Here is a 16858-nt window from a genome sequence, read left to right as displayed (position 1 = left end):
CTATTCAAATGAAATGTGCATGTGCTGTATCATATTGAGTATCTTGTTTCTATATCATATGATATGATACAGTGAACTGTGGTCCCCTCTTTAACTATATCATATGATAGACAGTGTGAACTATGGTTCCTTCCTTAACTTGCACATTTATCAAATATAGTGGAGACTGACCACAGTCATTTACGCTATTTTTAGATTATGATTATAGAGAAGTGTGCATAAATTATCATGGAATTTTTATCACCATGTACCAAAAGCGCGTCTTGAGGGGCACAGCGCTTTAAAATAGCATGCCAGCAAGGCACTATTAATAAAACCGTGACTTCAGCGCTCAAAATTCCATCTGAATTTAGTAATAATATAAACTTATCTGTAATAATCACAAATATTTTTTGGATACAAATAGAAAAATAACTGTTGACAGTTCATTACAATAGCGCATGCGTTGAACAAACACTATAATGGACTACAGAATTGTCCTATCATCAAATTCAAAACTTTTGGCAATGTTATTATTATAACATTTTAATTAATATTGAGTGATTTAAAGACTTGATTATCCAAGGACATGAACTCGAGAACTGGCTATCCTGAATAGAAGAGTAATAGAAATAACGGTTGTGTTTCACGGTTATTTGATGCCGACATTCAGTCATTTCAGGAGATCATATATGTCCATGACTAAGCCTTTAAAGGCCACCAGATGTAAGAACAATTATTCACATTTCTCAGCTGCCGTTCCAATTCACTATTTATCAATGTCATTTGCCACAACATGACAAGTGAACGTTTCACGTTTAAAATGATGGCTTTCCATTTATGGATGGGAGTTGATGATCAATGAATATTATCATTGGCATGTGATTTTATGTTGTAAATAGCGTAAAATGCATTTTGGTGAGCAGAGACTGACCGACAAATTTAAATTATGCTGACATCTGAGGTTATAGCTATAGCGCGAAGCCACAGGCAAAACAAGTGAAAGGGTTTTGAGTCGGAGCTAGGTAATTTTTGTGTGTGTCTGTCCCGTTTGAACAATATGGATAGTGCCCGCCCAATTTCAACCTTTTCCCCGAGGATCCCGCCGGACCTGGCTTGGTATCTCAGACAAAGAAGTAATAAACAAAATATGCCATGGCGGAAAGAGGTTGAAAAGGGACAATAAAGTCAGTTGTAAATATGAAGCCAACCTTCAAAATACATGTATGACAATACATCGTCCTAGGCCCTACATAGTTTCACGTTTCAATTTGGTCCATAAATTATATAGAACGTGTCGAGCAACTTGTAAATCTTTCAGGCTGTAATAAGATTGCACACTAAGTAATGTATTCATTCACAACTTCTACTATTTCATATAACTTCTAAAGATAATGTACAAATGATTTGCAGGTTTTACTGAAACATTTGGCTGTAAAAAGATAATTTGTATTGCGACGCAAAATAGTTTTCCCCATGATGGAAATTTAAATTAGAATGTATAACCTGAACGCTAAATAACCCAAAGTTCATGGTTCGTTGGACTGTTTATTATATTATATTATATTATAGCATTTACATTACATGGTATCTGAGCAATGCATGGCTGCAACTAATCTAGTCCCATTTTAGAACACTATAGATAAAGATAAACACCATTCACCCCAACTTAATGCATGGATACTCTTCGCCGGGGAGAAGGGGCGTTTCTCGTTTATAGTCCCCGTTACGTTTAAGAGGTAACACGTGACTAGTGCCAATATGGCGACGTACATGTAAACCTACTATCGAAATGTTTACAAGTTGATGAACGTCGGTTTTAGCTACCAATATGCATTTTTCCATACCAGATACTCAAGACATCAAGGGAGAAGGTAACTCAACGTTTACGGTAAGGAGATCATTTACTAAGTCAATGTTACACCTATTGTCAGAACTCGCAAACCTGTCCCGTGTCACTTAGTTCGCTAGCCAACGCATAAACTTCCAGGTTTTATGAGGGAGATATGTTGACAACTCTCTGCTTCTAAATAGGCACGTCCAATTAACTCTGTATTTATATGTTGTTTTGGATCGTGTAGCCTTAAAAAACAGACACATAAGAGGACGTCGTCATATCCGATGATGTTATGTGACAAAAACTGTCCATAGTTCGTTTCGTTTTGGTGGGTGGCTTTACCAAAGAATGCATGGTGTGGGGTCGGTGTGTGTACGGTCTCCTGTCGGGTATGCGGAAGTGATAGTGAAATCGTAAAGGTTTCCGTCATGTTCAAACGTTTTCACTCGGTCCCACTGTCACCCCGCCCACTCCTAACTAGTCCTCGTCACTATATGCCACAATTTCACCCCATTGGCAATGAAACGTCAGTCGAGTCATGGACTCCTTGCCTGAGGCAGTGCAGGCACTTCCATGTAATACAAGCCATAATAAGTGATCGGTGAATACTGTGGCCTGTGTGAGTCATTCCACAGTAGTTTATACAGGGTTAGCAGCTTTGATGTTGTCAGACTATATAAGACTAAATAAAATCAACCTTGTAGTCCACATTATTCACATTTCAAAAATACATCTCTACACAACTTACTACATATAATATACATCATGTGGCTACATGTATACATGTACATTGACATTGTGAAGTCGACATTGGTTACATTGCGTTTTACTTTCATTTTTGGGTTATGACATCTGTTTTTTACACTGTACATGATTTATACTGACAATCTCATGATTTACTGACAATCTCATGATTTACTGACAATCTCATGATTTACTGACAATCTCATGATTTACTGACAATCTCATGATTTATACTTAACTGACAATCTCATAAGATATCAGTAATTCAAGCAGAGAAAATGTAGCAATGCTGCAACCTGATAAATTGTAAAAATATTAGTAAGATTTTGTGTCAAACCCAATTATGAGTAAGTTTTGTGTCATACCAGGAAACATTCAGTTTCAGGTGTACTGGCTTCAATTTACAAAAATACATGTAGTTGTGTATGTGTATATATGTACATGTCATTTGCCAACATTTCGTCATTAATTCCAATTATTCTGCAACTATATCTTTTTGTATCCTTAGCTTTGGTCATAAATTCACATTATCTAAGGATATGTAAGAGTAGTCTGTGACTCATCGATATAAAAATCAACTGTAGTAGCCCTTTGTATACATCAAGATGTTGTTAATTGTCATGAGGCCAATTAGCAATGTACATGTGGATGCATGACAAATGCATAACATGTATTTTTCACTTTGTACATCTAGGCTGCTATACAGTATTATTATTAACTTGTACTCATCATTAAAAACATGATACAACAACAACAACAACAACAACAACAACAACAACAACAACAAAATATATAATAATAAAATGATAATAATATTAAAGAGTATTTTTAATGGGCCTGTTCTCCAGAGAACTCCAGGCACAGACAAAGAACTACTTACAAAATGAAAGAATACTGAGTAAATAGTTTGAAACCATGGTAAGGATGTAAAGAGAGAAGTGTGTAAGTGAGTGAGAGTTAAGATTGAAATAGGTAAGTTTCAGTGTGCCCTCTAAACCAATTTGATGCACCACTGATGCACATAATTTCTAGTGACGCACCAAAATTTGTTGTTCCCCCATCTCTTTCTATGTAGTGGCTCACAAGAAATGCCAGTTTTTATCATTTTGACTCATAACAATAAAATTTGACTATCACTAGAGGGCACACTGGTAAGTTTTAAGGGCAGAGCAGATGGAAGACTTAGAGTAAGAGTGACAAAGATTGTGGAGGAGTTTGTTACAAATTGAAGAAGCAGTGTCAGAAAAGGAACAATCACCAAGCTTCTTAGTATAACTAAGGTTAACAGTAAATACATGTACATGTAGGTAAGAGGAAGGATCATAATACATACAGAATATACTTAGATATGATCATCACATGTTGTTATTGAACTGAACCCAGGAACTAAACTGTACTTGGAACACCACATACATGTACATGTACAATGTATACTCAGTCACAGCACCACATACAATGTACAATGTATACTCAGTCACAGCACCACATACATGTACAGTGTGTACTCAGTCACAGCACCACATACAATGTACAATGTATACTCAGTCAGAGCACCACATACAATGTACAATTATACTCAGTCAGAGCACCACATACAATGTACAATGTGTACTCAGTCACAGCACCACATACAATGTACAATGTACACTCAGTCAGAGCACCACATACATGTACAATGTATACTCAGAGCACCACATACATGTACAATGTACAATGTACACTCAGTCAGAGCACCACATACATGTACAGTGTATACTCAGTCAGAGCACCACATACAATGTACAATGTGTACTCAGTCACAGCACCACATACATGTACAGTGTATACTCAGTCAGAGCACCACATACATGTACAATGTACAATGTATACTCAGTCAGAGCACCACATACATGTACAATGTACAATGTACACTCAGTCAGAGCACCACATACATGTACAGTGTATACTCAGTCAGAGCACCACATACAATGTACAATGTGTACTCAGTCACAGCACCACATACATGTACAGTGTATACTCAGAGCACCACATACAATGTACAATGTGTACTCAGTCACAGCACCACATACATGTACAGTGTATACTCAGTCAGAGCACCACATACATGTACAATGTGTACTCAGTCAGAGCACCACATACAATGTACAATGTGTACTCAGTCACAGCACCACATACATGTACAATGTATACTCAGTCAGAGCACCACATACATGTACAATGTACAATGTGTACTCAGTCAGAGCACCACATACATGTACAATGTATACTCAGAGCACCACATACATGTACAATGTACAATGTACACTCAGTCAGAGCACCACATACATGTACAGTGTATACTCAGTCAGAGCACCACATACAATGTACAATGTGTACTCAGTCACAGCACCACATACATGTACAGTGTATACTCAGTCAGAGCACCACATACAATGTACAATGTGTACTCAGTCACAGCACCACATACATGTACAGTGTATACTCAGTCAGAGCACCACATACAATGTACAATGTACAATGTACAGTCGGTCAGAGCACCACTGTACATACATACAATGTGTACACTACAATGTATGAACAGATTTCAAGTGAAGGGATAACTTGGGAATTGACATTGCTGAATAAAAACTTACATACAAAATGAGATGAAATACATTTTGGTTTCATTCACATTTACTTACATTTAGTATCAGTACATGTACATAAAATGTAGCTGGCATCATTCTTAACTTAGATAGAAGTAACTTATATGAGACTTTGTAGCCAACATCCTTTACATTGAGAATGTTAACAGACCCTGTATATTCAAATGTACCAATGTGTCTTGTCTTTTTATATACAGGCATATAACATCCATGTCAATGGTGTCTTTCACTGTGCTGTCAGATACAGTCAACTACATGACTTTCATGAAAAACTGAAAAAAGAATACGGCAATGCTGTACCTGGGGTATTTCCTCCTAAAAAGATCCTTTCTCTGACACCCATGCAGGTAGATGAGAGAAGAGAGAAGTTAGAAAAATACATACAGGCCGGTAAGTCAGTTAACATGTGTTTAAACTTCGTGATATGCAATGTACGTGTAAACTGTTGAAAACACAACACAAATTGTGTGATGATTTTATACCATTTTATATGGCTATTATGGGCCTTCATCACACAATAGAGAGATGAGTCCTTTCTAACTGGTTGTTCTCACAGTCCTTTCCAACATGATTATGTTTCTACATGTGCATTGTTTTACACCCCATTTATACTATGAGATTTATTTAATATTTAGTCAGATTTTTTTAGTGTTTTTAAATCTTTGGTGGTCTGAGTTTTAATATATTTTACAAGTACATTGAATTTTCTTGACTCATTTGTAAATGGCTGCCTTACATGTACAGCACTGTTGATGTGAAAATAAAAAATTGGTATAAAATCATTATGATATGATTGGACTGTATTCTCACAGACCAGAGGTGATATTTCTTGTGTGACTCCGCAAAATGTCAACCTCTTGATGTTGTGTCTAGGGCGGTGCAGTAAATTAGGCTGTGGTTTATGACATTGACTGAACTGATGTATACATGTATCTATTATTAATGTTTCAGTAAGCCAAGATACCAGGTTAGCCAGTGGTCCTTTATTCAATGGATTTTTTCTAAGTGCCCAACAGGAGACTCAAAAACAAGATGCAGAAGATGTCCAACTTGATTTGTATCTATTAAATGGTCACAAAATTACAGTTCAGATTTCATCAACAGACCAGACAGACGATGTTTTAGAAGTAAGTTTGCTAACATTTCTCTTGGCTCTCAATGTTATAGTCTGTAAGGTACATGTATGTCGTGTGAGGGCGCCCTCACACCTTGGCTGACCCCCTTAAAGGATGGAGGATGGAGTAACAGGACATATCGTACAATCTACTTAATATCGATGATAAATATGTGATACAGATAGACTCAGTAAATTATTATAGTTTATAATGAATCAGGTTTCACCACAAAAATTGACAAATAGAGGGGTAGTCTAATTTACATATTATATACATATCATTAGCATATTTGTCGGATGGGGTAGTCTAATTTACATAGTTTGTGCATATCATTAGCATATTTGTCAGATAGGGTAGTCTAATTTACATAATATATGCATATCATTAGCATATTTGTCGGATGGGGTAGTCTAATTTACTTAGTTTGTGCATATCATTAGTGTATTTGTCAAATGGTGAAATTTGAGAGGAAAAAATGTTTTCAACATCAAGGTCTGAGTGACAGCAATTAAGTTCCTATTTGATAATAATCTAACAAGTACAAATTGCAAATGAAATAATATTTAATTTATTTTAATTCTTATGTCATTTTAGTGAAATCATGGAGGTGACGATCATTTTGTTCAGTCAAATAATATTTAACATATTTATTAACTACATATTCTTAACTAACCATCACAATTGTCTTGTTTTACAGGTAGTTGCATCACAAATAGAATTAACTGATGACTTTGTCTACTATTTTGCCTTATTTCTTATAAAGGAAGAGGCTCCATCATTTTCTAGTAAGTAGTCTTGTACAGAGTTTAGCATTCTTGGTCAGTGTTTATTCTAAGGGTGGGGAACAGAAAGGGAAAAAGGGGTAAAAATAGTAGTGTTTCCCCATAGAGTCTAGGGTAATTTTAGTTGGGAACCCATGTAAAATGACATGGGAACACCAGTAGATTTTACCTACTTACTGCCCTTAGTAAAAACAATGTTGGTACTGCACCAGTAGATTTTACCTACTTACTGCCCTTAGTAAAAACAATGTTGGTACTGCACCAGTAGATTTTACCTACTTACTGCCCTTAGTAAAAACACTGTTGGTACCTGCAATAACATGTTATCTCATGCTAGATGATCAAAATAGCAAAAGAGTGTGAACTTGATCCTACATGTGACCATAGTATGTGTAGTGTGTGAAGGGGAAGTCAGTGCAATTGTCAGTACCTGTAAAAACATTGTATCTCATGCTAGAGGGTCAAAATAAAAAAAAAAGATGCATGTATATTGTACAAGTCGTGATGTTGACCAAGACATCAAATTATTGTTATTTTTATGACATGCCTAGGGGGTCAAATTCTATTTCAAGTAATAAGAATTATTGACCCATCTCATACTAACTTGATTGAATTAGTTGGTAATTTCATTTACTTTACAACCATTATGGGTTATTTGATTATTTTGCTTGTAATCCTGATTGTTAAACACAATCAAATTAAAACTTTGAACTTGCAGAATTTAGCATACACTATCACATAATGTACATATAGCAGTAACTACTGTTACATGCATTGCATAATTGTATGCAAATGAGTATACAAATGTAATATGTGTACAAAATCACATAAATGCAGGGTTATATTTTATCATAATTTGCTGTCTTGGTTAAATACATGTAGTAATATGTCTCGGATAAGCCTCTTAACTTGTTACAATACTGATGCAGAGAACACTGCAAGTATTCATGCAAATACCCACAGTATGTCACACTGACACTCACATATTGTGGAGTTGTATTACATGTATTGTGTTCATTCATATATTAAAGCAGTCTGTTCAATTAAAACTATGTACACATGTCATAGAATGGGAGAATCTGTACAAATAACACACTGGTATTGACTACAACTGAAATGAAAAATTAAAAATTTAAATACAGTGAATTTAATTAAGATTTAATAAAATATTGGAATTTAACCTTTTAAACAAAACATTAAAATAACTGTGGCAAAGCTGAAAGTTTAAAATAGTGAAATTAAAACATTGTGAATGCAATTAAAACAATAAAATAGTGAAATTAAAACATTGTGAATGCAATTAAAACAATAAAATAGTGAAATTAAACCTAGTAACTTGAACTAAAAGAATAAAAATAAGGAATTGAAAACCTGGATAATGGTTCTCCACATAGATAATGTATGTATTTGTTATATATGTAGTTGCCTTAAAGAGGTTGCTTGCCTATATTACTGGTCTATAGTATGCACTTGGAAATTTCTGTCTGGTCTCACATCATTATTTATTTGGCAACATTTTAGGTAAAAAATATGTACAGACTGCGACTTTTACGTCCTCGAATTTTGATTAATAATCTTCACATCGTAATTTTCTGTCTGCAGTTGTCCGTAAGATGCAAGATTTCGAGTCTCCATATATATCATTAAAAACAGCTGGCAATAAACACAGGATAGTACTTAGGAAAAGGTAAGTTGTTGTTATGGAATTGTTGTTGTTACATGTATGTGGTTATATTTTGAGTCTCCGTATATATCATTAAAAACAGCTGGCAATAAACACAGGATAGTACTTAGGAAAGGGTAAGTTGTTATTATGGAATTGTTGCTGTTACATGTATGTGGTTATATTTTGAGCTGCACAGAACCAATGACTTACAAGCACATTGTCATGACTTAGAACAACAAGGATATGCATATTTCTGGTTTAGATGTGTTCAACTTGGCTTGCATGAGGTACATGTATAATGGAAAAACATTCAGATTTCTCAAATTTAGCAATTCAACTGAAAGTCAGAAATGATGAAGTGGTGAATACACATGGACTAATGACTATCAAACATGAAATTTATATACTGAATAACAATGAAATTTATATACTGAATAACAATGAAATGTATATACTGAATAACAATGAAATTTATATACTGAATAACAATGAAATGTATATACTGAATAACAATGAAATGCATATACTGAATAACAATGAAATGTATATACTGAATAACAATGAAATGCATTTTTTTTTTAAGTTTTTGGGATTCAGCATATGATGATGACCTTTTAGAAGATAGAGTTGCAATGAATTTACTCTATGTTCAGGTAAGCCTTAATATAAAGGATTTCACTTCTATTACAAATTATGTCATACACATGTACTGTAGGGATATTACAAATTATGTCATACAGGTACTGTAGGTGATATTACAAATTATGCCATAGATGTGCTGTAAGTGATATTACCTTTTCCTCCCAACGTACACAAGCCACAAGCTTTTACAACAAACACACAAAAATCATGGAAATTCCTAGTAGATATCGTCACCATTGAAAGTAGTTCATCCCAACCATGTATGGAAAGCAAAACATGTAATATACTTTTGTCTGAATAGTGAATTGTCTAATTATATTTTAAAATAACAAAAAGTGAAAAGTGACTCATACCAAATCTGAAAATACTTCATAACCATACAATACTATATACTGTATTATGTACAGAGTGAATAGACATCTGCTCGGCTTTAAGCCCAAAGGAACTGGACATATGTTTATTCACACTATATATAAATTGTAACTTGTAATCTGTATGTCACATAATAGACTACATGTATTATGTATACTATATGAAAAAACAGCAATTGTTTGTGGAAATCCGTGATATTTATGGTAGCTTAGACATAATATGACTTACAAAGTGGCTGGGCAGATGTTTATTCACACTGTATATTGTCATTTATTTAATCTACATGTCAGTATAATAAACTACTACTATACTATCGGTACTATGAATATGAGAATCTTTGATTTATACAATATCTCAGCATGAATAAAGCATAAAATTGTCTGGATCCATATTACCAGGATAAACTTTGTGTTCATAAAATATTTTGCAGTAACTGGTTTTAATTTCAAAATTGATAGTTGTTGGAGATATTGATAAGAAATCATGTGTTTTACTTATTTAGGCTGTGAGTGATATTGAACGGAACTGGACATTAGCAACAAAAGAACAGTCAGCAAGACTTGAGTCCTTAAAATCAAAAGGCTCCAAGAAAGAGGTAGGTGTAAAAATATAAATTTGTGTTATTTTGGGATATGGGCAATTTGGACATAATTATATTTATTTCTGTTTCTGAAAGTATGTCATACATGTACAGCATGATAGCTAGGTACATGACATACATTATGTAATATACATTTGTATGCCATTCAACTTGATAGCTAGGTACATGACATACATTATGTAATATACATTTGTGGTAGAATGATATAGGTTGTATGACCTATCTATCATAAATATAATAATTATGATTTATTTTTAAATAATTTTTTGTATTTGGTGTTTATTTTCCTTACAGTATTTACGCCTTGCAAGAACATTAAAGTACTATGGCTTTGTACACTTCAAGCCATGTACTGCAGATTATCCAGCCAAAAACACTAAAGTCCTTATCGCTGCTGGTAGTAAAGAACTCAATTTCAGAGTACGTAGTGAAGATGGTCAAATGAAAGAAGGAAGTTTTAAAGTGACACGGATGCGATGTTGGAGAATAACAACAACGGTATATAATAGTTCTGACATTTAGTTTATATAACACATGATAGCAAGGGTAATATCATGATTTATAGCCCACCTAAGAGGTGGTGTTTACACATGTAGTTCTGACATTTAGTTTATATAACACATGATAGCAAGGGTAATAACATGATTTATTGCCCACCTAAGAGATGGTGTTTAGACATGTAGTTCTGACATTTAGTTTATATAACACATGATAGCAAGGGTAATATCATGATTTATAGCCCACCCATATTGGGTTTTCCAAACAAGTCTAATTGTTTATATACTGAGGTCTTATCAATTGAGTTTATCTTGAAAATCACAGTTGTGTCTATTCCTTTCACGCTGGTCATATGAATTCAATTGTAGGTATGCTAGGTACTGCAAATAAAAACTTCTGACGCAAAAATTATTTTGAAGATAGTGATTTCTCAAAATTTTGATTGATTACAGTATTGCTACTAAATTTGCTGGCCCTAACTTTTGGACTTAATTTTTTTTTACAGGTCTCTGATCCAAACAGTGACAGTGAAGATAGTGACAAAGCAACAGATCTAGAATTATCTTTTGAATATCTGGTCGCTCGTGATAAACTTCAGTGGATATCAGTCCAAAGTGACCAAGCCATACTCATTAGTATCTGTCTTCAAGGGATGGTAGATGAACTGATTATGAAAAAACAAGGAGGTAGAATGAAAAGGGTAAGTTAGTGAACATATCGTACACATTGTATGGTGTCCTTCTCAAATATATATACATACACACACATCATAGTTCTACTTGCCCCATATCTATTCTATTTATATAGATGTATCCTGAAACACATTCATCAGGTCAATAAACATAGTATTAATACATTCTTGTACCAATACAATCATCTGTATGGTCATGTCATCGTGACTACGCCACCTAGTGGTAAGGCCAGCAAACAGACAGTTTGACAAAGCCAGTCAACCTGACTATGCCACATAGCAGTAAGGCCAGCAAACAGACAGTTTGACAAAGCCAGTCAACCTGACTACGCCACATAGCAGTAAGGCCAGCAAACAGACAGTTTGACAAAACCTGTCAACCTGACTACGCCACCTAGCAGTAAGGCCAGCAAACAGACAGTTTGACGCCACCTAGCAGTAAGGCCAGCAAACAGACAGTTTGACAAAGCCTGTCAACCTGACTACGCCACATAGCAGTAAGGCCAGCAAACAGACAGTTTGACAAAACCTGTCAACCTGACTATGCCACCTAGCAGTAAGGCCAGCAAACAGACAGTTTGACAAAGCCTGTCAACCTGACTACGGCACCTAGCAGTAAGGCCAGCAAACAGACATTTTGACAATGCCAGTCAACCTGAACAGGCTAAACTTTACTCATAAGTAATAAGAACCCTTGGTCATGGTACAAGAACGTATTATTACTATATACATATACATGTACATGTAGTTGTATGTTTTTGCATGAATGCACAATGGTCATGAATTTTGTAATTTGTTACACAGCCGCAAGATAGAGTACGTGGTAGGAGAAGTGACTTCAAAAGACGTGATGGAAATATTGTCAAGTCACCATCGGATAACTTATTCCCTGAGGTAAAAATACACTTTACTTCTCTCATAGGATATTTTCATGTACACATCGGAGTTATACTATTGGATAAACTGTTGATATCTTTGATTACATGTTTTTCGTGCAAACATTTTTACTTTTGTAAAGTGTTTTTAATACATAACCTCCATTATTAACAAACCCTTGAAGTCATTCACTACCTTTTAATGTACATTTATGAAGCCTGCCCTCAATGATAAAGTGCCAACACCTTGCAACTTATTGACCAATCAGCAGGTCTCTTTTAAACATGTCATATTGTCATGAAACCTTAACTTAGCATATTGATATATATCTCATTCAACCAATCACCCATTCTTACAATACAGTTAACTGTTATTCCCCAGTATCTTACTTTGTTCTGCCAAAGACAGTATGAGTGACATAAGAGGCCCTATCACTATGAATCAGAGGCAAGATTTGACAAAACTTTCGTCATGAGCATTTTCTTACTGAATGAAGAAAAATATTGGAGAATATTAAGTGTATAATATCTTTTTTAATATGTACAATTTGGCTTGTGCCATGGTATAATGTTAATGTGTCAGTTATAGGCATGTTACAGAATACCCTTATTGCCTGGCTATGAAGACACTAGTAGACATTTATTACCACACAGGCTGTTATGTAGCAACTATTTCCTGGGGCTTAAAGCCTTGGAAAATAGTACTTACATAACAGCACAAGGGGAAATATGATGTCTACTAGTGCCCGAATAAGGCAAGGCAATAATTCTTTTATAACATCACATTCTCAGGTACATATTCTCTCCCTAGTCAAAAGAAATCCACAGTAAGACTTCCCTGCTACATGAATATTGCCCTAGGGAAAATAGATAGTGACTAGTGTCCCTATATGCAAATGGTGTCACTATGGTTCGATAGTCTATACCATGTGATGTGATCTAAGCCAATCACTGAAGGCTGTATGAACTTGATGTGTTATACAGTTTACAGTGTGTTATATGTGGACATGCAAGTCCAGAAGCGAGTCAATAAAAAAGAAAACTACATGTATGTGATGGAAATTGCACTAATTCTTACATTTCTATCATTTTCTATTGATAGTCACCAACAGATGAGAGTGCAAGTGCTGCACAAAAAGCAAAGGATTCTGTTAAGAAAATATCGGTATGTCATGCTGTTACACAGTTTCTGTTGTTGTGTCAAATCTTTACTTTACATTAACATTACTACATTCAACTGTTCTAGTAAGGTGTCTACATGTATAAGACTAACAAGACTCACAGAGCATGAAGTGCTGTTAGTTTGGGATATTATTGGGCTGCATCTTTATAAGTAGCTTTGGCGCTTGCTAACAAGTGAACACATTTCTAAACTTTAGTTTAAAGTTTGTAAAACTTCACCAAAAGCAAAGGTACTTAACATGATATGCTTTCAAGAAAGATGGTCAATTACAGTAATGTGTGTGTCTGTGTGTCTGTGTGTGTGTGTATGTTTGTGTGTGTGTGTGTGTGTCTGTCTGTGTGTGTATGTTTGTGTGTGTATGTGTGTAGGTATGTGTGTGTATGTGTATGTATGTATGTATGTATGTATGTGTGTGTGTTTGTGTATGTGTGTTGTGTGTGGATGTGTTTGTGTGTGTGCACAAGCATGTGTGTGTGTGTGTGTGTGTGTGTGTGTGTGTGTGCGTGTGCGTGTGCGTGTGTGTGTGTGTGTGTGTGTGTGTGTGTGTGTGTGTGTGTGTGTGTGTGTGTGTGTGTGTGTGTGTGTGTGTGTGTGTGTGTGTGTGTGTGTGTGTGTGTGTGTAAATGATCCATGTAAATGAAATGTTGTGTTCTGGATATTAAGAACCCTGTGATGCATGAGTGGACATGTGGATACTTATGCTTACAATGTCCTCTCCAGTTCCTGCATAATGAAAGTATGACCACAAGAGAAGACTAGACCTTTCAAGTTGTGGGCTTCTATCCTATAATGTCTCATTAATTAATATTGTAAATTACAAATTCCATATTATTATAAAGCAGTACATGTATGTCTAAATTGAACCACATCATACACTATATTTTTGTGACATTACATCATAGTACATTCACTAATATTGTTTAGTCCTTCATTTCAATTCTCTTTGTAGGATAAATTACAATCTGTGAAACCATTTGGAATGGCAGGTCACCATACATCATCTCTGCATCCAGTACAAATACATTCTGTAAATATCATTCATTCAATAACTTTGAGTTCAGAGGTCATCCGATGATTATGTCCAAATGAATTGCTTTTCATTTTTTGACAATTACAACCAAGATCATACTTTTGTGCATAGTACAGTCTACGTAACATCATTACAATTGAACCTGGTCTCATTTTTTCCCCTCAACTTTACCCTTTAAAGGAAGCGTCATTCAAAATATGTGTATCATGTATTAATGATATTTGGCACAGAAATAATGTTACAATGTAAAACTCACAAATAGAGTTTATTTGGTGAAGATATGGTTTTGAGTAATGCCTCAGACAGTGTTTTCATTGTCTGAGTTAACACCAACTGTTTCTAGTTTTGAACATGTTATGTCTGGTAAACTTGATTGATTAACGCTTTAGTGAAACATTGTTGCAATAACTTGTAATTATTACATACTGCTGAATAGGCTCTCACTGAGTGGTAATTTCAAAGGGAAAGTGTTGACAGTTGATTCAGTTATAATGATGTTATCATGTTGCATAGATTGTACTTTGCCCAAAACTATAATCTCAGTTGTATGCCAAAGTTCAGACCACCACACAAAATTTGTTCAATTGTATGATGCCAGAGTTTGCCCCTTGGGTAAACCATGTAAATTTCTGTGGTGTGCATATGTGAATCGGATTACCACTGTGCTTGACAATGTCAGAATATTGTGTGTCAAATGTACTCAGTCAGTTTTAGAGTTGTTTGATAAAGAAATATCTTTCACAATGCTCTAATCCTTTCAAATGCTGCTGCAAAAAAAACCAGACTTATTTTCAACTAGAAATCTTTTGGCTGCAAGCATATGCTAGTTGTAATATTCTTCTGCAATACTGTTTTGATAACTTTCACAAAGTTTCTCACTCATAAATATATTATGTATTACGTTTGTTGTTATAACTCACATAATCTAAGCTTCAGTTTACTAAGATAGACACATATTGTTGTTCAGTGTGTTAGATTATACTTGTGGTGATAGTGGTTCCTCTGTTGTGCAAATCCAATCACCCAGCAATCGAAATAGTGTAAACATTGGAATTCCCAAAACAGTACACTGCAAGTTCATGGAACTCTTATCAATAAAACTGCATGGCATCCTATGGATTGGTAGATTTGAATGTGTCTGGCCCCTCAAAAAAACAAACTTGCCTTAACTAAAATTATAATAAAACCAACATTCAATCAGCAGCTTATCACTGTTGTATCAACATGTTGTGACAGTAGTTATAGTTTGTGTCTATCTTAATAAACTGAAGTCTCAATTGCCAGAGTAATACTTTCTTTACATGATAAACTGAGTCTTTACATGTACTAGTAAACTCATTATTACTTTACATTTCTGCATATAGGACAAATTGCAGTCAGTCAGTTTCAAGCAACCACATCGTGCAAAAGGGCCATCAGCTCTTGTTGAAAATGATGTCTTTGAAGATATTGGTGATGATGATCTCTGATTGGTTGATGTCAATGCCTGTAGTGATTGGTTGATGTCAAAGCCTGTAGTGATTGGTTGATGTCAAAGCCTGTAGTGATTGGTTGATGTCAAAGCCTGTAGTGATTGGTTGATTTCAAGATATCTTACGATTGACTGATGTAAAAGATCTCTGTTGATTGGCAGAAAGCAAGAAGCCTACCGATTGGTTGATTTCAAGATATCTTATGATTGGCTGGTATAAAAGATCTCTGTTGATTGACTGATATCAAGATCACTAATGATTTGATGATATCAGGATCAAATATAATTGGTTATTATCAAGATCTGTGTTTATTGGCTATTGCCAAGATTCCTACTACTACTGATTGGCTGTTGTCAAAGTCAATGGTTAAAAAAAAAACGTAAAACAGGTAATGTCAGAAGGAAGCTGAAGGCATAGGCTCCCTCCTTGCATGCTCACACACACAGACGGATGTACATGTATACATGTATGTATGTATGTATGTATGTATGTATGTATGTAAGTATGTATGTATGTATGTATGTATGTATGTATGTACGTACGTACGTACATACGTAGGTACGTACGTAGGTACGTACGTACGTACGTACGTACGTACAAACACGTACGTACATGTTTGTTCGATTACATAGTATCTGACTATCTGTCAGTTTTGAGTCTTTACTCAGACACATTCAAGTCTATGTTTTTTGGAAACCTGGCACAAACATATAGTATGGTAGTGAG

At 34.9% G+C, this 16858-nt stretch overlaps 1 protein-coding gene across 1 annotated transcript; it reads left to right on the top strand.

The window, feature by feature from the left end:
- The first annotated feature begins 1745 nt into the window (after positions 1–1745).
- LOC144444800 (sorting nexin-17-like) lies at positions 1746–16414 on the top strand. The gene is made up of 13 exons (XM_078134339.1): positions 1746–1870; positions 5403–5595; positions 6157–6332; positions 7018–7105; positions 8705–8789; positions 9352–9421; positions 10285–10377; positions 10678–10881; positions 11387–11581; positions 12377–12466; positions 13550–13612; positions 14580–14657; positions 16025–16414. Exons 1-13 carry the CDS (start codon positions 1811–1813, stop codon positions 16127–16129), a joined length of 1500 nt encoding a protein of 499 aa, XP_077990465.1. The 5' UTR covers positions 1746–1810; the 3' UTR covers positions 16130–16414.
- The last annotated feature ends 444 nt before the right edge of the window (positions 16415–16858 follow it).

The sequence above is a fragment of the Glandiceps talaboti genome, chromosome 13 (genome assembly GCF_964340395.1).
Source record: "Glandiceps talaboti chromosome 13, keGlaTala1.1, whole genome shotgun sequence".
NCBI classification, from domain to species: Eukaryota; Metazoa; Hemichordata; class Enteropneusta; family Spengelidae; genus Glandiceps; species Glandiceps talaboti.
This window is presented reverse-complemented; position numbering and strand designations above follow the sequence as displayed.